The 19,971-nt window shown below is 42.5% G+C and overlaps 1 protein-coding gene across 1 annotated transcript; it reads right to left on the bottom strand.

The window, feature by feature from the left end:
• Window positions 1-14,535: 14,535 nt before the first annotated feature.
• Window positions 14,536-16,694, bottom strand: LOC147887814 (uncharacterized protein At4g15970-like). Its single transcript, XM_087393852.1, has 3 exons — window positions 16,287-16,694; window positions 15,437-15,796; window positions 14,536-15,353 (listed from the first exon to the last, which is right to left on the bottom strand). Exons 1-3 carry the CDS (start codon window positions 16,650-16,652, stop codon window positions 14,766-14,768), a joined length of 1,314 nt encoding a protein of 437 aa, XP_087249978.1. The 5' UTR covers window positions 16,653-16,694; the 3' UTR covers window positions 14,536-14,765.
• Window positions 16,695-19,971: the final 3,277 nt, after the last annotated feature.

Here is a 19,971-nt window from a genome sequence, read left to right as displayed (position 1 = left end):
ATAGAGAAAGTATACGATTATGCATAAGTATATGCTCATGCATAAGCATATAAGCAAAAACATACACAAATGCATATGCTTATGAAAAGAGAGAAAAGAGGATGAAAGAGAGGAAGAGAGGAAATAAGAGAGAGGAAAAGAAGAGAAGGAAGAGGATGAAAGAGAGGAAGAGAGAAGAAAAAAGACAAGGGAAAAGAAGAAAAGAGAGGAAAAAAGAGAGGGGAAAGACAAGAAAAGAGAGAAAGCATATGGTTATGCTTATGCATGAGCATATGAGCATATGAGCATATGCTCATGCATAAGCATTTTGTGATGTGACTTTGGAGGTGTGCAAATGGAAGGGACGAAAGCTCATCAGATGATGCGCCAACGCCTGAGGGCATGGAGTGTCTTACGGAGAGGTTGTAATGTCATTGCACTCATTACAAGCGAGAAGTATGACATCAATGCTATATTGTCATGTGCCACTTGCGGATGTATGGGAAGGAGCCTACACCAGTACCCACCATTGGTGCTACATGTGGTGATGGATCATCAGTAAGTCAATGCTATTTGAGTTTGTGTTTGATATTGCATGCGTACACGATACCAAAACTTGAGACAAGATCTTATATTTACACAAAACCTTGAGACAGGATGAGGGTGGCGAGGGTGCACATATACCTTCACACTTTGAGCAAGAGGATAGTCTCTCGAATGTGCCAGATGATGATGAGCATATGGTGGACATGATGGATTCTATTTTTAGGGGCACTACATCACATGTACACGTAATGTTTGAGTCTGAGGCCAATATGCGAGAGTTATAATCAACACGGTTGTACGAGGGTGTTGGGATGCCAAAACTATAGGCTTGTCTCTCAATATTAAATCTACAAGCAAAGTATGGGTGGTCCAATACAAGTGTCTCGGACTTACTGAGGTTAGATCCTGCATTAATTCCTCTCATAATTTGGATATTGTTTATTTTGAGAATCATCACATTTTCTCATTATTTGAAGCCTATGTATGTTTGAATTGCGATAGGTTGCTCCAAAAGATGTTGTCTGCACCGAATACCATGCTCACATCAAGAGATGAAGCAAAGAAGATGCTGACAAGCGGTGGGTATGGATTATGATACCATCCATGCTTGTCGTAATGATTGTATTCTCTTTCATCGTGAGCATGGAGATTTGGATAGTTGTCTGGAGTGTGGGGAACAACAATATAGAGATGACTTGCAAGGTGAGCAGATCCCAATAAAGGTCTTGAGACACTTTCCCATCATTGCTAGAATACAGCACATGTTCCGATGCAAATTCATAGCGGAGTTGATGACTTGGCATGCTACACATCGGTCCACTAATGACACATTGAGGATTCTTACAGATTGTACTTCTTGGAAGCACATAGACAATCAGTGGCCGAACTCTATGAGGGATCCACTCAGTTTACATCTTGGCCTCGCCATGGACAGCGTGAACCCTTTCGGGTTACGCTTAACATCTTGGTCGACATGGCCTATAGTCTTGGTGAATTATAATATCCCACCATGACTAACAACAATAAAGAAGGGACAACTCATGCTTGCAATGCTTGCGCCACGAAAGTACAAGGCCGAAAATATGGACGTGTACATGGCACCTTTGATAGAGGAGTTACAGATTTTATGGAGAGTGCAGGTCTTTGATATTTCCAGAGCTCCTAGACATACCAATGACATTTTTGTCAGGGGAATCTTGATGTGGACCATGCATGACTACCCAAGATATGGAGAGTGCATAGGTGCGTGGTTGTCTCTTTACATATATAATGATACTTTTATGACTCTCTTTCTAGCACATGTGTTATACTAACACATTCATGCACGCATATAGGACTTGCAATAAGTGGGTACCATGCTTATCCTGTTTGTGGGAAGGGTTTGATGCCGCTTGCATGACACTCCAAACATATGAGGAAAATGGTTTATGAAGGTCATGCTCGATAACTTCCGCTGGACCATCTCGCGCGTGGAGGCTAGCTTGATCCAGCACCACCATATTTGAAGGCAAGTGATTGGATTCAGGCTTGGAGGGTGAATGGATAGGATCCTCCTCTTGGTATGAAGAGCCTATCCATCTTTCACAAGCTTCCTTATTGGGGTCAGTTACAAATCTCTTGGATCCCATGCATATCTTCAAGAAGGTAGGGGCTACTATTTGGACACACTTGGTTGGTGCCAAAGATGGGAGACTAGTGTGATAAGACTTGTGCGCTATGAATAGTATACCTCATTTGTGGCCCCAAGTGCGTGTTTGTAAAGTTGTCCTCTCGAACAAAACATGGATCCTCTCTAAGAGAGTGGAGGTAGCAGCCAAGGCGGACATTGCCTCTTTTCAAACACTGACAGGGTACATGTGTTGCTTGAAAGAAGCATTTTCAAAGGACAATAAGCTTAGTGGGCTCAAATCCCATGATTTTCACAAGGTCTTACAGGTCTTCTAAGCTGTAGGATTAGTGTACCGATAATCATGATGCGTTAGTGTAATTATGATAATGTTATATTATTGACATGACTTCTTTGTTGCTTGGATAGTTCATCCTCCCAATTACAGTGAAAGGGTGCTGACAAGAAGATGTTAGAAATGCTGTATTTAAGATTAGTGGTATTGTGAGGTATGCTTACTATCAACTTGCATTGATTTCATTTTCTTCAATTTAAGTTGAATAATCTGTAGACTGATTATGAATATATCTTACATGGGCACGTGAAATAGGTGGATATCTCAAAAAGATATCTCCATATCGAGCATCAAGAAGGCTAGGGTGGACTCCATCAAAGCCATATGCTTGCTTGAGAAGCACTTTCCCTCGAGCATTATGACAACTCAAGTGCACTTGCTTGTGCACATAGTTGATGAGGTGGCCATTGTAGGTACCATTCATAGTCGGTGGATACTTTTTCTCAAGCAGTTTATGAAAACTTTGAAGAGATTTGTAAGGCAGAGAGCAAGACTAGAAGCAAGCATGGCAGAGGGATGGCTCGTCGTTCAAGATTCATTAGTATATATCACGGAGTTTCTTGCATCCATGGATCTCGATATGCCGCAGGCTTGGCATGACAAGGATGATGAATGCATCGTTGGTGGCAAGGTTCCCTAAGGAAAAGAGATTGAAAGAAAGATCAGTGAAGAGCAAATGGAGAAATTCAATAAGTTTTGTATCCTCAATAGCAAGGAGACGCACAAGTGGATTGAGAGATATGAAGCGGCCAAAGCAAAAAGAATAAATGAAAGGATGAGATTCAGAGTAATGCATAGGTGAGTGCAACCATATCTAGGAGATCTCGCCCTTCTCCCCACTCACATGCCACTTGATTGGCTCCAATTGGCTCTACATAAGGCCGAGAACGATGGAGAGACAATAAACGAGTGCGAGTGAGAGTTATCATCTGGATGTAAGTTTCTTACCTCTTGATGTAATCAAGTAATTATTTGTGGCAATATACGCTATAAAATAGATGCATCCTCATTGTTTTAATGATGCTCTTTTGCGGTAACAAAAGTACAATGCATTATGGTCATACGGACAAAATTTTTGCGTGGAATGTCATGGCTACTTCACACAAGATGGCCGAGATGGAGGCCATGGCCACCGCAGACATGGATGTGGAAATAATAGATGGATGAACCAACCAAAAATTGTATCTCACAGAAGGGCATTGGAGAAAGTGAATGTCTCAAAGCCCAAGATATGATAGATAGAAAGCAGAACGCCAAAAGATGGCAAGAAAAATGCCCAGCACGTCAATGGTGCAAATTGAAGAAGATGCCAATGACACTTTTCATGAGATAAATATAGTCACCAGAGTAGGCATGAAGGTGTGGAGTGCGCCAGCAAAGTAGAAGGCTCTGATCCAATGGCAGGTACAATAGGTGGATCAAGGAAGATGCTCTACAAACACCACCTGAAGTGATGAAGGAAAAGCATTCCATGTATACGCATAGTCTATTTCCCCGTAGTGTTTTCTATGCATTCCATGTAGAGGCACTATAGAGCGGGAGAAGGATCCATCTGGGTAAGGCTAAAAGGGAGCTGAGGAAGGGCAGGGTGGGAGGAAGAAAGCAAAGAGGAGAGGAAGAAGAGGCATTTTTGTTTGTTGAGGACATAGACCTTCTTGCTTTTCATCTTCTTCTCCTTTTCTCGCAAACTGCTACTTGCTCGATGAGCTCAACTTAGTTGTTGCCACTTTATCGCCTGATTCATCTTCACCTTCATTGCTCCCCATCCCCAAAGTCATGCTCAATATGCCTCACCTCCTCCCAAGGGCTCCTCGCACTAGATAAGTAGCCACCTTCCTACTTACATTCTTCCCTAACAAGATTTAAAGATGGTGTTCCAAATGTCATTGTTATGATTGTCTTCATAAGTCGAGTGATTAGCCTTTGGATCGTCGTAATAAATAAGAAGAATAAAACACAAGGACATCTAAAGGTCTAAGGTGCCCATGGAATCCCATCGATCCACCTATGAATCTCCAAGTTTTGGGGATTCGAGCCACCTTCTAATTCATGTTTGAAGTAATGGTAAAAGCTTGTTTTTGCAAGTCCTTTTTCAAATTTGAATTTTAGCTCTGTTCAAAAATAATGAATATGTATTATAATGTGCCTTCTAGTTTGAATGTATTTTTTCATTTTGAAAGTAAAAGAAATCTGTGTCACTTTTATTAATTTACCCTCATCACCTCTTTATTTTTCAATGTATAGGGAGACATACTTACTTAACTTTATTTTATTCTTGTTTGTTTTGGACCATGGAGGTCAATTAACTTATATTTGTCCATGGATTAACTTATTTATTTTAAGCTTGTCAAAGAGGAGTGCACATTTTTTAAGAGGGTAGGATTCAAACCCACAATGTTGTCTTTTCCACATGTGAGCCCTACCACTAAGCTATAGAGTGGAAGAGCATACCTAGTGCGAACTAAAATATTAAATGGTTCCTCTTCCCCCTCCCCCTTTAGTACGTGCATTCTTTAAAGCCCCCTCCAAATAATCCCTATTCCCCCTCCCCCTTTAGCGTGTGCCTTCTTCTTTAATCCCCGTTCTTAAGTGGTCCCTCCTTTAATGCCCCCTTCTTAAGTGGTCCCTCTTAATTGACACTCCTCCCTCTGCCCTTTATTCCTTAGTTTAATCATGCCCTTTTCCCTCTTCCTTTCACCCCTATTCTCTTCTCCACAACTAATTAATGAGAATTTCTCATTTTTCAATGTATGAGGACACATACTAACTAGTGAGTGCACCATATTCATTTCTCGAATTATATACGAGAACAATTGCTTATTGATTTTCAAATATATGTAAGTATTTTATTCATCCACTAATTTTCACTCAAGACTTCTTCAAGACTCTAAGCATTGGCTAACGACGGGCTGTTCCCTAAAATTATAATTCTGTAGGAAAAGAAGCCTACCACCCCCGAACCTCACTATGTGTGGTCATATAAATTATATTTATATTATTAAAAATATTATTATTTCTTGTTAGTACAAACAAAACTTTGTTGCCTTTCCTTGCTACAAATATACTTACTTTGATCTAAATTCTTACAACATTTCTCTCTATTGATGCATGTTCTTTATGCAAGGGAACACTCGAAATCAGTAGAGATAACCCAATTGGATCAAGATAGAAGGATGACAACACTTTATTCATCCTATTGTAGTCGACAGCACAATATTATATAAACTACATCAAGGCTAAATTATGAGCCCTTGTAAGCATAGCCTCATTCGTATAATTTATCAGGCTTCAATTACCAAAACACATAAACCTTTGGACATCACCAAGTCATTTATTAAGCACCGTCCCTAACATTTGCAAGGAGGATCAACTCCTACTGAACACTATGTTGTGTCTCATGTCCATATTATTGCTGATTCTTTCTTTTCTTTTAAAAATTTGATAAAATAGTAGGATTCAAGCGGTATTCCAAATTAGTAGTTATGTGCTTCATGATAAAAATGGGACTCTGAAATATAGGGAGCAATCAATGAATGAATGAATGACTGCCAAGGACTGTAAGATACATGGAGCAAAGATTGAATGAATGAATGCCAATGAGGAATGATATGGGATATTAATTTGTGACCATTTCTCACACCATTATGCTACTCAAAGCCATCTAGAGGGCCATAATATCACAACACTATTTTGTTGTGATTATGTTATTGTCTATGTTGTTTTCTCTTCTTTATGCTTTCTTGACAATGGTCCTTGGCATCTAGTCTTGATTAGTTAACTCCAAGGTTAGTTTATACTACACTAGTGTGCAAGTACCCTTAACTTAGGGACACCCTTGGCTAAGTCTATAAATATGAGCCATGCGCACATATTTTTGGGGATTCCACGAGGATGGACTCCTTGGTACACCAAGACCTAGGGCAAGCCTAAGCCTACTAAATCCCTTTACCTTGAGTGGTGGATATCTATGATATGGGATGCAAATGCTTTGGAGAGGACATGAGCTTAGCACTGGCCTAGCCTCGAGCTTGGTGGGAGATCCAATGTACTAGATCTATGATTGGTTCGTTTTGCAACTCTAGGAGAACCCGAAGTAACCAATCTTGGATACACTCAAGTCTAGGCTTAACTAACCTCTACTTGAGTGCATGTTTCAACTGATATCAAAGCCACTCCGATTTTCTTCTTGGATGGTGGCTTTTCTTGTGTTTTCCTTTGTGCAATCTCACAATGAGAACGCATTGATTTTTGATTTGGATCTTTATATGATTCAAGTTGGCCTCTATGCAATGACTCCCTCTTTGTAGATGAGGATTCATCCCAAGAGTGGAGGATTAGTGCGAGGTTTGTTGGTTTCTTTTCGACTCGTGGGGTCTTTTTACCCCAATAATTAGGTGGAGGAGCACAACGTTTAGGGATTTTGCGCTACGAGGATGTCACAAGCATCCTCACCCCATGGCATGTTATACTACCACATGCACTGCAATGTCGACAAGCAACCACGTCAGCAGGCCACATAGGCTGCCATGTTGTAGCTTGACTCATCAACATCAACGCAAGGCCACTTAAGCCACAGATACAGTGCTATATCAACTCAGAGCAATCGCCACATCAGCACCACGACAGCAAGCCATACAACGTCCCAGGTTAACAGCCACATGGCAGTCGATGATTGGTTGAGCCACATGTCAGGACAGGAACCCTTTGGTCGACCAGTTTTAGAGCCCAATATGCCTATATAAGGGCAGCCCTTCATTTCATCCACAGTTCAGGAGGTTTGGGCATCAATTGTCAGCCAAACACAGTAGGGATCAGCACAAATTCCAAGTTCCGGGAGCAAGAGATCTACCCCATCCTTGGCACCTACAGGTTCATCTACAGACTCCCGTTCAGCCCGGTTCCAGCAACAGCAGGGGTCTGTATCAGAGCAGCCCCTTTATACCTTCAGTTCTCAGTTCCTACAGTGAGGATTTAGTTCCCTCTATACAGTACTTCCATGTCTTTTACAATGAGGGTTATCTCCTACATACAGTATCTATTCTTCCAGTTGTATTCAGCCCTATTGGGCATCCGTTTATTCAGTTGTCTATTTCCCTCTTCGAAGGCCCATTATATTCCTCCCTCAAACTCACTCCATAGTTCCACTTGTGTTATGAGTGCATTATTATCTCAATTCAATAGTAGTGAGCACCAGAGCGAGTGAGTTAGGCTTTCTCCTTGCTACACAGGAGTTGAGGGGGGTGGATTGGAGATCCTTTAGCTCCTCTTTGTGGTTGCTTTTCTAGGTTTCATGAGAAACTAGCAAGAGATGCCGATGACTGTCAGTATTTGTGTGTTTTTTATGCCCAGATGAGGGAATTGGGTGCAGAATTCGAGCATTTGCTGGCTGGTCAACTGTCTCACAAAGAGGCGAAATTCTGCTGTTGTGGCAATTTTGTTTTTCCTGTTGAATATGGCAACAAGACAATTGTTTTCTGCCAGCTATCATGGATAGCAAAAGAGGGCGCATAGGCTGGAATAGAGTAGACTATCCTGGAGGCTGATTTTGGTATGCACACCTCTTCCATAGGGTCAGGAAAAAAGCAAGGTGACCTATCTTAGACGTGTACAGCAGTTGGCCACCATCTCGTTGGCTTGGCAATGCAGCAAAGCTTGGCTGATTTCTGCTGTATTTGGCTGCTCGAGGGTCGTTTTTCGTGCAAAGCACCTAAATACAGTCTGTTCCTAGCCTGGCAGTTGCTCTTTAGTTGCACACATGCCATGTGTTACATGCAAGGCGACTTGGCACTCCAGAAGCTACATGCAATTGCATCTGCAGTCTTTCGCACATGAGACCTTGCATCACACATGCAAGAATCGCATGGTAAATGCAAGCATGGTTGGACGGCAGCCATGCATGCGACGTGTGCATGCATGCCACATGCAAGCTTTGCATGTGTGGATAGCATTGATATGCAGGACTAGAAATGCTCATGCATGTAAGGAGTTGCCATGCATGTCCTCTGTTGGACGTGCCTGTTTAGAAAGTAATGGCATGCCTTAAACTACAGGGCATGTTTGGACATGCACTAACATGCAAGGCCTAGTGTCAGCTGCATGCCCACCTTTCACTTGGCTAAAGAGCTCGCTTCTACCTCTCCACAAGTGAAAACTTGGAGGACTTGTGGCTCATTTCTTTTAAGTGTGGATGTTGCCTTTTTTTTTGTGGGGGGGACAAGTGGTGAGTTGGTGTGTAGAACTGAGCCTAAAAAGGCACTTCTTCTACTTGTCAGGCGTACCACACTTCTCTTTATGGAGAGGTATGTGTCCTTTCCCACATGAATGATACACAACAAGTTTTTTTAAGGCCCATCCACATTCACAGTTGTCACTCATAAGCTAGTCACCCTCCTCACTGAGCTTGCTACTCTCCCTTCCAAGTTCCAACCCTGCGAATGCTGTCAAACATGGTACCCTTCTTATACAAATCGAGCTCCTTCTAAATCTACTCTTCTTTTCACAATTTGAGGAGTTTCACACCTGTTTTAGGGCTTCCCAGAGACAATTTCGAGCTGGGTTGTTAAAGATTTCTTCTGTTTTGAAGCTGAATACAGAATTTCTTTCTCTTCTCATGTTATATACTGTCAAGCCTTTGTGGCTACACCTTGAGGGCCTTTCCGTAGAGGGCTGTTTCAGCTCTCACACTAGCTGTAACTAGCTAGTAATGCAAGAGGGCTATGCAAGACCAGGTGAACTCAACACCAACCCGAAACACCAACAAAAGACCCCACACCAGCAACGGAAGGTCTGGGCAATGCCTTTACTATAGCTTACTAGTTCTCACCAAGTGGTACACGGTAAAACCTACGAACTAAGCAGATGTTCTCTGTATGGCATGAATTCAAAAACAAACTGCATATATTTCGCAAACCATCCTCCAAGAACCAGACCACAGCTTCTCACTGATCTGAGGCATACATCCAATCCAAAGACCCCCTCCGCACAACTTCATCAAATACAAAGCACACTCTTTAGCATATATTCAAAAATGGATTACAGTAGCCAGGCGAATGTATTCAGCCATAGAACCACTCGTATGTGTCCTAGAAGCACGACACATATCTTCAATTTGAAAGAAGCTTGCAGAGATTCAATTGACATCCACAAGCATATGCACCAATAGAGAGCAGCTCGTATGTCTTCAACTCATAGGAGTAAGCCATTGAAATTCAGCAATCAAACAAAGTGCCCATCAAGCATAGCACCCATCTCTTGCATCCAGTGTACTCCCCAACAGCGAACCGCGCTTGTGCATATATCAGGAGCTTTTCTCCAGCAACCAGCCTTCTTCCACGCATGAACACAACAGCTTGCCCAGAAAGATCACGTTCAAGATAGAATCTGCTCAAAAAATATTATAAGAAGCCCTGAAGCGTTCCCTTCTCCTCAAATCCTCATCTTTTTACCTCGCATCCTCCTCCCCCTAAAAAAACTCGAGTCAATATGGCCTTCCCAAAACAAGGTAACAACCCTCCAAAATGGCACAATTCTTCCGAAACAGTCCAACAGATGGGCTCACATTCCTTCTAGACCCTTCCAGTTTCTCTCATGGCAAGTAGACTTTACCCTAATTGCATGTGCACAAATGACAATGACCTATCAGGTGCAAAAAAAAGATAGACTATAAACACTACCTAAGGCAAAACAGGGTATCAAAAAAAGCATGCATCATGATTGCCATCCTTATGTAGAATGGGACATTCATGAGCCATCCCCAAGGTCTTCTGGATTAATCTGCTTCTCTGAACATACGGAAAAGCATAGTACTTGAATCTTGAGCACCATCCTCATCCCAATTCGCTTGCCATAACCCTCTGAAAATAGGACTTGAGTCTCCATCCATTGCCCTTCCTCATGTGTAAGGTCGCCATCCAGATCTTGAAGTTCATAGTCGCCTGAGTGTGGATAAGGAAGCCACTGTCAATCAAGAGGACAACATGGTCATAGAGTCTGGTTGGTCAAAGGAATTTGAAGGGGATGTTAATAGGGAAGATGCCATAGAAGAGGCAGAAGCTAGTGAAGAAGACTCAGAGGATGAGCCAAGAAAGGCCACTCAAGATACTATACCTTCTCAGAAGTCACTAGTCAAGACAAATCCTTCACAGTAGTTCAACATAAGAGAAGACAATCTAAGGTAACCTCAATGCTAGTGAACAACCCCAACCCCAAGGCTAAAAAGGGGCAGAAAAAGGATGTCAGATAAATCAGTAACTTTCTTAACTCTCAATGTCAGAGGTTTAATGGATCCAAGTAGGAGTGAAGAATTAGCTTTTTGGCTAAGAGCTCATTAACTCTCACCTCTCTTTTTAGCATTGCAAGAAGTCAAGGCAAGTAGGTCTACTCTGAAAGACAGGCTTCAAGTCATAGATAGAAGGACTTGGTTTTTTTACTGCTCATGAGGATGACAAAGAGGAACAACTGTCTATGCTCCCAATTCAGCTCCAAAGAGAAGGGAGTTATGGGAATCCTTACAATACCCGGATTTCAATATGGTAGAGAGCAAATCAGGCAGATGGAAGGGAATGGGCACATGCATTAGAGGATCTAAATTACTTGCTTGGGAAGAATGTAAAGAGCACTGGCACATGGTGGATGTCAGTAATAACAGAGAGTTTACTTGGTGCAACAGTCAGATAGGGGATTGCGAAAGAAAGACTAGACTTGACAAATTCTATATTTTCCAAAATCTCTTAAATAGACTAGCTTCCACTTGTTTGTTCCCTATCCTCATGCCAAGAAAGTATGGAAGTTTATCCAAATGGAATGTGGTGAACCTGTTAATTGGAAAGCCATTCTATTAGGAGATGCTTGCAGGATAAGGCATGAGCCTTGGTTTATCATCAGGACCCATGCACTATGGTTCATATAGATATCTAGAAATAATTTCCAATTTAATCATAAAGATCTTGCTACTGATGCTATATTTGTTGCATGGTGGAACAAGAAAAAAGGAGAATTGACTTCATCATTAGTACATACAATCTTGAGCATCAAAGACTAAGTGTAGATATTGCCAGACACAAGCTTTTCCTGTTTTATTTCAGATGAGCATGCAAAGATTCCTCCCTTTCTTCAAAGAAGGTCTGCTTTAACTGGTGAACTCCTTCCCTCTTCCCTAGTTTCAACACCTCAAGCTTCTACAAGCAAAGTTCCCTCTACTTTTGCTTCTGTTGGTTATACTTTTGCTGCTGCTGATTCTACACAGATTACATCTAACTTTGGGAGCCTCTCCATCAACACCCTGTCTAAACAGACCCAAGCTGCCTCTCCAGGTAACAAAATGCAGATACAGGACATTCCCATGTCTGCTAATGCTACTCAGCTGTCATCCATGTCCATTGACCCTATACAGGACCTTGTAGCTGTTCATGGTCACTCCTCTGACACTACTGTTGCTCAGGGACACTCTTCAGACACCTCTGATGCTGCTACATCAGATGCTCAGGAAGATACCTTCAGCTTCTAATTTCATCCTTGAGATGTTTGATGTAGGAGTTTATACTTCTGATTATTCTCAAGATGTAAGGGCTATACTAGCCACAGCAGACATTTCTGGTTTTACCCTTTTTTGGATGTATGACATGATATAAATTAATAAATATACACTACTTTTTTCTGCCCAAACAAAAAAACAAACACATTCTTTCTACTCTCTCTCTAGGCACAGCTCCAATTTTCTTCAAATACCACATGCTTGACACATCCAACTCTATAGGATATAAGCTTCCTGTCCATACACTAGATGAAAATGTGAGCATCCAGTAACCTGCTTATAAGCACATCTATACGCCCACGGAGCTCCATCTAATTGGTTGCAGGGTATGAGAGATGCACATGCAATGGCTACTCTGGGTACTTCTAGACTAGTATAGCACCAAAAGACCAGTTGAAGACTACATTCATAACACCTTGGAGATGCTTTGCCTATAGAGTAATGCGTTTTGGCCTGACTACTGCTCCCATTACCTTTCAAAGATACATGACTCTTGTATTTCAACCCTTTTTAGATGAGAGTATCAAGGTGTATTGATAATTTCTGCATTTACAGTTCCAAGTTGCTGGATTGCTGTTAGTGGATTGGTGTAAGTGGAGGAAGGGCTGAGGAGGCTGGACGATGTGAATGGACAGCTGAATCCTAGCAAGTGCCATGTTTCTGAGAAAGAGGTCATATTGCTGATATCAAAAGCAGGTATAAATGTGGATCCTTCCAAGATCAAAGTTTTGTTCGATCGGCCTTTACCAACCACAAGTAGAGAGCTGATTTCTTTTATCCAAAAGACCAAGTATTTGGCAAGGTTTATTCACTTGCTTGCTCAGTTGTTATATCCTCTTCAGAGACTTAGTCACTAGGTGGAATTCAGTGGTCTGAAGAAGCTGAGGAGACTTTCAAAAAGACCAAGCAGGTTCTGGCACAGTTGCCAACAATCATGCCCCCAGATTGTACACAAGGCTATTTGGTGAATCCCAATACTGGCCCAACACTATTGGAGCAGCCCTATTATGGAAAGATAAGGTAACATCCATCCTAGACCTGTATACTTTGCTTCATGGGCCAAGACAGAATGAGAAAATCATTACACTGACGTGGAGCAGGTCTTCCTAGCCCCGATCTTTGCCATCAGGAAATTTAGAGCTTACTTTCCCATACCTTTTGCTATCATCACTATGGAACCTATCTTACTTGCTTCCCAGACCCTTTGCTATCATCATTATGGAGCCTATCTTTTCTGACATGAGTGCCAGAATAGCCACCTGGTTCATTGAGTTGCAGACCTATGAGTTTACCCTACAGGTGGAGGACAGTACCAGAGCAAGCTTGGCTGATTTGAGTGACTTACAGAATCTCAGAGAGAAGGAAAACCAAATCTGAAAATAGCACACAACAGCCCCCTGTTTTGCAGAATAGAGAATGCATTTAGTTTGTTTTTTGATGGAGCTTATAGGAGGGATACACAGCTTGCAAGTGGGGGATATCTTATTTATAATCCAGATGAGAATCTTGTTTGCAAACAAAGCTTGGTGTTGGACAATGTGACAAGTAATAATTCAGCTGAATATACAGTAATAATTTCAGCTGCGTTTGGAAGAGGGCAAAAGACGGAGAATTCACCAACTGATGGTGGGTGATGCCTTACTACTACTGAAGCGAGTCCTGGGCATATGGGCTTGCAAATCAGATTTGTTGACACATCTAGTGAGGAAAGTGAAACTCTTATTAAGATCCTCTCAGGAAGTACAAGTGTCACACATCCCTAGATCTCAAAACCAAGAGGCAGATGAGCAGGTCAAACAGTCCATACAGCTAGGTAGGAAAGACCTTTCAAGGGTGACCCTTCAAGAGCCCAAGTATCAGGGGATGGAGTATCTACAGTCTATAGTCTTTTATCTGAAGACAGGAATTTCCGGATGGCTGTACCACGTTGGAGAGATAAAGGCTTGCAAAGAAAGGCTGTCTTATATCTGGATAGGAGACATGTATCAGAAGCGGTCAGATGAGGTATTAAGAAGATCGCCTACTGCTGCTGAGACTCCCAGGATGTGTACATGAGGATGTCTGTGGTGGTCATTTTGCCCATGATCTCACGGTGAAGATCGTGCAGATAGGATGTGTGTGGCCCAGTAACACTGGAGTAGAACATGTCATGCTTGTATGGTTGCAAGTGATAAAAGACTTATTTATAGTCCCTGGCAGCTCATAGTTGCAATGGGATCTTTTGAGAAGTAGGGAATAGAGGCTATTGGTCCTCTGCCCAGAACCCAGGCTGTATATTTAGGTAGGAGTAGATTACATGACCAAGCCCGGATCACCAGAAAGGCCATGCATAGATTCATCTACACATATTTGCTGCAGATTTGGAACCCCGTTTGGAATTAGTCTCAGACAATGGCCCAGGATTCAGGAGTGCAAAATTGGATGAAGCTTTGGCAGAACTTAGTTGTTAAACTCAGGTATATCACCACCCCTTACTATCCTCTCAAAGCAGTGGCCTAGTAGAAAAGGTGAATTGCATTGAATTAGGGAGCAGGATGCTACAATGACAATCGAGGGAGAATCCACATCTTCCAAACAAGCTTAGGCGAATTTGGAACTGAAGGTGCCTGCATTTTCCACAGTTCACAGAAGCACCGAATCCAAAAGAATGCGCAGGTTGAATCCTTGCGCAGTGACACAGGAAATTGAAGAAGCAAGGGAACGCAAGGTGAGGAGGCGCAAAATGAATGATGGGATGAGGAGGCACTTTATTGAGTGACAGTCAGTGCTTTCTTTATGCTGCGAGCTGTCTTAGGACAGGCGGTGAGAGCCTTGAACTTGACTATGTTGCTGTTGCTATGTTCATTGTCGTCTTCATCCAAAGCAGTGGCAGTTGCAGTGGCGTTGTTGAACTGCATGTGATGATAGTCGCGGTAAGCCTTCCACCCCTCCAGAATGGCTCTCAAATCCGCCAGCTTGGGCTCCAGCCCCTTGCAGCAGGTGGCGTGCATCGTCATTGCCCTGTTCATGTCCGTCTTGGCGATGGCGCAGAACCCACCGAAGAACTGCGTGTCCAAGAACCGCATCCTCATCCCTATCTTCTGCACCTCCTTCCCCCCTTTGATGGCATTCAGCACCTCCTGATCTGCCATTTTCGGATCCCTCCACCTCTCCTGGTACCAGTACTTGTAGAAGTCCAGCGTCCGCTGGTTCGCCCTCACAAACACAAACCCCGCATTGGGCTTGTTGCGCACGTCCGTCGGCCTGCCGTTATACCGGTCGCACGCGATCTGGAAGTCGGCGTACACTCTTTGCAACACCGGGAACGGATTGCGCAACCACAGAATGTCGACGTCCTGCCAACAAAAGGGCTCAGGGGAGCATGTTTTTACTGTGCAATGTGACAAAATGAACTAACGAAAATGGCCGTAATCTTTACCGTGAACACGAAGCTGTAGTTCATCTCCAGGACGTGCCTCAAAAACTTGATCCTCCTCCACATCATCTTCACGTAGTCGGCACTCAGTAACAACTGTTCCCCCGAGAAGTTCACGCCTCCGGTCCTTATCTTCAAACAGAGTGCATGAACCTCCACACATCGATCGTGAGCCTTTTGATCCAAGGAAACAACTACCAGGTGTTTCAACAAGTTCTCGGTACCATCTCCATGATGGAAACTGTCCAAGAACAAATCAAACATGGTGTTGTTCACGGCCCAAGCCGCGTTTAGCGTTGTGATGATAACCGTTCTGCTGGGCATCGCAGCTTTTTCGAGTATTTCTTCTATGCTGCTTCTAGGCTGCACAATGCCCATATAGCAAGTCATTTACCAGTCGACGGGCAACCAAAAATCTTGAATAACAGCTCGGAAAGACTTCCACAGCTCTAGCATCAAAACCAAACGGAAAGCAAACAGATACTTGAAATGCCGAGCTAATCTTCCTGTACCAGAAAGCTGCTAGGTAATATTCTTATACCAGAAACCTGCTAGGTCTCCATTGCAGCTCCGCTCGAGCTTTTTAACAGCTTTCCTATGCCCTACGCGTCGTTAACATGGCTGCATAAATTCATCCGAAATGCAGCTCCAAGTACAGCAGAACTTCATAGAGATCTTTGTAAAGCAAGCGCATTACACGAGTCCAACAGACTCTATTTACTTCGGCCTTTCCTCGGCCTGATAATCATTAAAGGAGTAACGGCAGATTTTCTCCTCGACTACATTTTCACAGAAGAGAAGACGCCACCGCACAATAGCCTTCTCATTCAGAGAAATGTGTGGGGCAGCTTACCGAATCTGGAGGGGGACTAGCATCGTGATTTGGGGATGGAGGTCGATTATCCAACAGATCCGGAGGGGGACTAGCATCATGATATGGCGATGGGAGTTGGTGATTGACGGAATGTGGAGGGGGAACATCGAAATGCGCGGATGGATGTTGGTCATCGATTGTGGAGAAGCTTGGCATGTGGAGGGGGAAGAAAAGAGATCCATAGAAACTGGCGGGGGAAGACACGAGAGCGAGATAGGATAAAGCGATGAAGGCAAAGCAAGCGAGAGCGGCCAAGGTCTCCAGAGGACGAAATCTGGGCGAAGACGACAGAAAGAGGATGCTGAAGCAAGAATCGGAGCTCGAAGGAAAGTCAGAACCGAGCATGATGGAGTCTAGAAATCGACGAAAAGGATGAGGAGAGCGGGAAGCTATGGAGCTCGAAAGGGATGAAGCAGAAAGAGTGAGCATGTTTCAAACGAAAGCTATGGAGCTCGACAGGGATGAAGCAGAAAGTGTGAGCATTTTTCAAACCTCGAGAAGATGATGTTTTTTTTGTTTTTGTGTTTATTGCATTTCAAACCTCCAAATGAAGCATATTTCATATTCTATGTATGTATTTCTTATCTGTCTTCATTAGCTCATACCACATCCTTAGGTGGTGTTGTGAGCTCATACCCCTTCATGACCTCACACCACCACCTCTCCACTTTCCCCTCCACCTTGCTTAACCGCGCCTCCCGGCTCAGCCTTGGGATGCCGCCGAGTGGATCACGGTGACCCCTGCCCCCCCCCCCCCGTTCGTCTGGTGCTGCATGCAAATGCCAAGCTGCACCGGCTGTAACCTGCTTTGTAGGTCTCCACCACTACAAATTAACACTGCTCTACGATGGACAACAAAGATGGCAAGATGATATCTCACCTGAGTTCCCACTCTAGCACTGGACTGCTCGCCTGGAATCCTGTTTTCAGCTCAAGGAGATTCCAATCTTGGCGGCAAGAAGTGTAGGGGTTCGGGAGGGGGCGTTCCGAGGAGAGATTCTGGCTAACGATCAAGCGCTAAAATCTCCCCAATTTCTAACCAAGCTGCTTGATGTGTGGCCCTTTTCAACAATCAAGGTAAGGTCGATGATGAATATGTGGTGTGAGATTCGGCGGAGTCCCTATCAACATCCTATAAAACCTTTGGTGTCTACTCTATGTCAAGTTCAATCTATATATATTTGGTATCTACTCTATGTCAAGTTCAATGTCACTATCTATAAAGAGTTTGAGGTGGGAGTAGCACAATTCCAATGACTTGGCATAGTCCCTATAAACATCCTAGAAAATCGTTTGGGTGTGCAATTGCATCATAGATATTAGGTGTCTACTCTATGTCAAGTTCAAGGTCATTATCTATAAAACATTGTCAATTTCAAGGTCAATCAAGGTCATTATCTATGTCAAATTGTATATGTCAAGTTCAAGGTCATTATCGATCAAGCAATTACTTTTATGATGTGCTTGCATGTGCTCAATGTTGAATGGTATAAAGGAGGTTCGTGATCTTTACCTTTGCAATTGTTGCTCTTTTAGACCGCCTTCCTTTGCCCAAACAAATGTGCAAAACAGCCACCTTTTGTTCCTTAATAATTTATTGGACATTCAAATCTTCCTTTCTATGAAAGAAATATATTTCTACCGCATCAATTTCAAATCTAAGAGAGAGTTTTGTTCCCATACTTCCATCCTCCCAAACGTATAGACCTCCATGGATACAATTTCGTACTAGCATAGATCAAGGAGGATGCCATTATGGTTTCAATTACTAGTCTTGTTTGCAAATAGGAAAGTGACATGTAGAAAATTAGTTGGAAGTGAGTATATCTACATTAATTAGGTAGTGATGTATATTAATATTAAATAGGAGAGTGAAACGTACAAAATTAGTTGGAAGTGAGTATACCTACATTAATTACGTAGTGTTGTACATTAATATTAAATTTGTAGTTATTATTTGGTCTTTCATGCTAGTGTTAGGCATTACAAAGTGGTCATTTGTAGACTTTTCAATAGCTAAACCATGGACCAATGGCTCTCAAAAGCATCACTATTTTAAAAACATTTCCCTTACTCCAACCTTACTATAGGGCATATTCCATATTCCATTGACTCCAACAATTTCATGCATCAATTGTACTTCACAATGTTGAATGCAAAAGCATTGGGCACATTTTTATTGTAGCCAAAAATCATGCATAAATCAAGTTTACTTCACAATGTTGAATGAAAAGCATAAGGCACATTTTTATTGTAGTAGCTGGAAAATTATGCATAAATCAACGACACTTCCATTTTTTTTGGGTAAAGCCTAATTGATTGTGTCTCTTATAACCACACGCTCAATTGATAGGAAGACACACAATATTGGCAATGGCAAGCAACAACAATAGGTACACAAGTAAGGCTAATCATGTGTAACGTTTAATTTGTTAACTGAAATGAGAGAGGGAGAGACAGGAGTGCACATAATCTTACTAACTGTACACTCACTTGCATTCCAAGGAAAATATGAATATATACATGGACTCCTTAGGGTTAGGGTTTGTCCCATAACCCTTATGGTGCAATTTTCAATTGGCGAAGACCAAGCTAATGTCGAAAGTGTGCAGACTTATCAAGGGAAAGTGGCTTGGTGAAGACATATGTGACTTGTTCTTGTGTCAAACAATGTATCAAGTCGATTTCTTCACTAAGAACTAACAAAGTGATAATGCAATTCAATGTCTTTTGTTCTGGCATGAAACATCGAGTTTTTTGCTAGTTCAATGTTGCTCATATTATACGAATAGTGCACAGTAGGGTCTCCAAAAAGTATCTCAATCTCTGAAAGAGGCCTTTTGAACCACATTGCTTCACATGTTGCATTGGTGGATCCTCTATATTCTGCTTCGATGGAAGATAATGCCACTATACACTTCCTGCCCCAATCAGCATCTGTGTATCCATGGAAGTGTAAGTCGGATGACCTGGCATAATGTAGTCCATGATCCCATGTTCCATGAAGGTATCGGAGTACTCTCTTTGCTGCAAGGAGGTAAGTCTTCTTGGGATTCTACATGAACTGGTTGAGCACACCAACTGCATATGATATGTCTGGCTTGGTGATAGTCAAATAGATCAAGTTGCCAATGAGCTATCTATACTGTAGAGGATCGAAAACTGGAGAAGTGTCAAGTGGTGACAACTTGATATTGTGTTCCGTAGGAGTAGGGAGTGGCTTGCAGTCATGTAGGTGAAACTGCTTAAGTTCCTTTTCAGTGTACTTTCCCTGAGAAATAATCCCCATGTCATCTCTCCATATTTCTATACCAACAAAATGATGGAGTTCTCCCATATCCTTCATGTCAAACTTGTTTCTGAGATCCTATGATGATCAAGTCATCAACATAAAGCATTACAAGGAGGATGTCTTGTGTAGTCTTTCTGATGTAAAGAGATGGATCTGAATTTGATGGGTTGAAAACCAGATGTCAGAAAGTGATGATGAATCCTTGCATTCCATGCACGAGGAGCCTATTTCAAACCATAAAGTGATTTCTGCAACTTGCATACCTTTTGTGAAGATAGTGGGAGAGAGGGAAGGAGTCTCACTTGCGGCTTTCTCACATACACAATGGGGGAATACACACAAAGGTGGAGGCTGAAAACAGTTTTCCTCTTC

Source organism: Dipteris shenzhenensis, chromosome 22, assembly GCF_047967505.1.
Source record: "Dipteris shenzhenensis isolate YYH24624 ecotype China chromosome 22, Dip_SZ_1.0, whole genome shotgun sequence".
Taxonomy (NCBI): domain Eukaryota; kingdom Viridiplantae; phylum Streptophyta; class Polypodiopsida; order Gleicheniales; family Dipteridaceae; genus Dipteris; species Dipteris shenzhenensis.
This window is presented reverse-complemented; position numbering and strand designations above follow the sequence as displayed.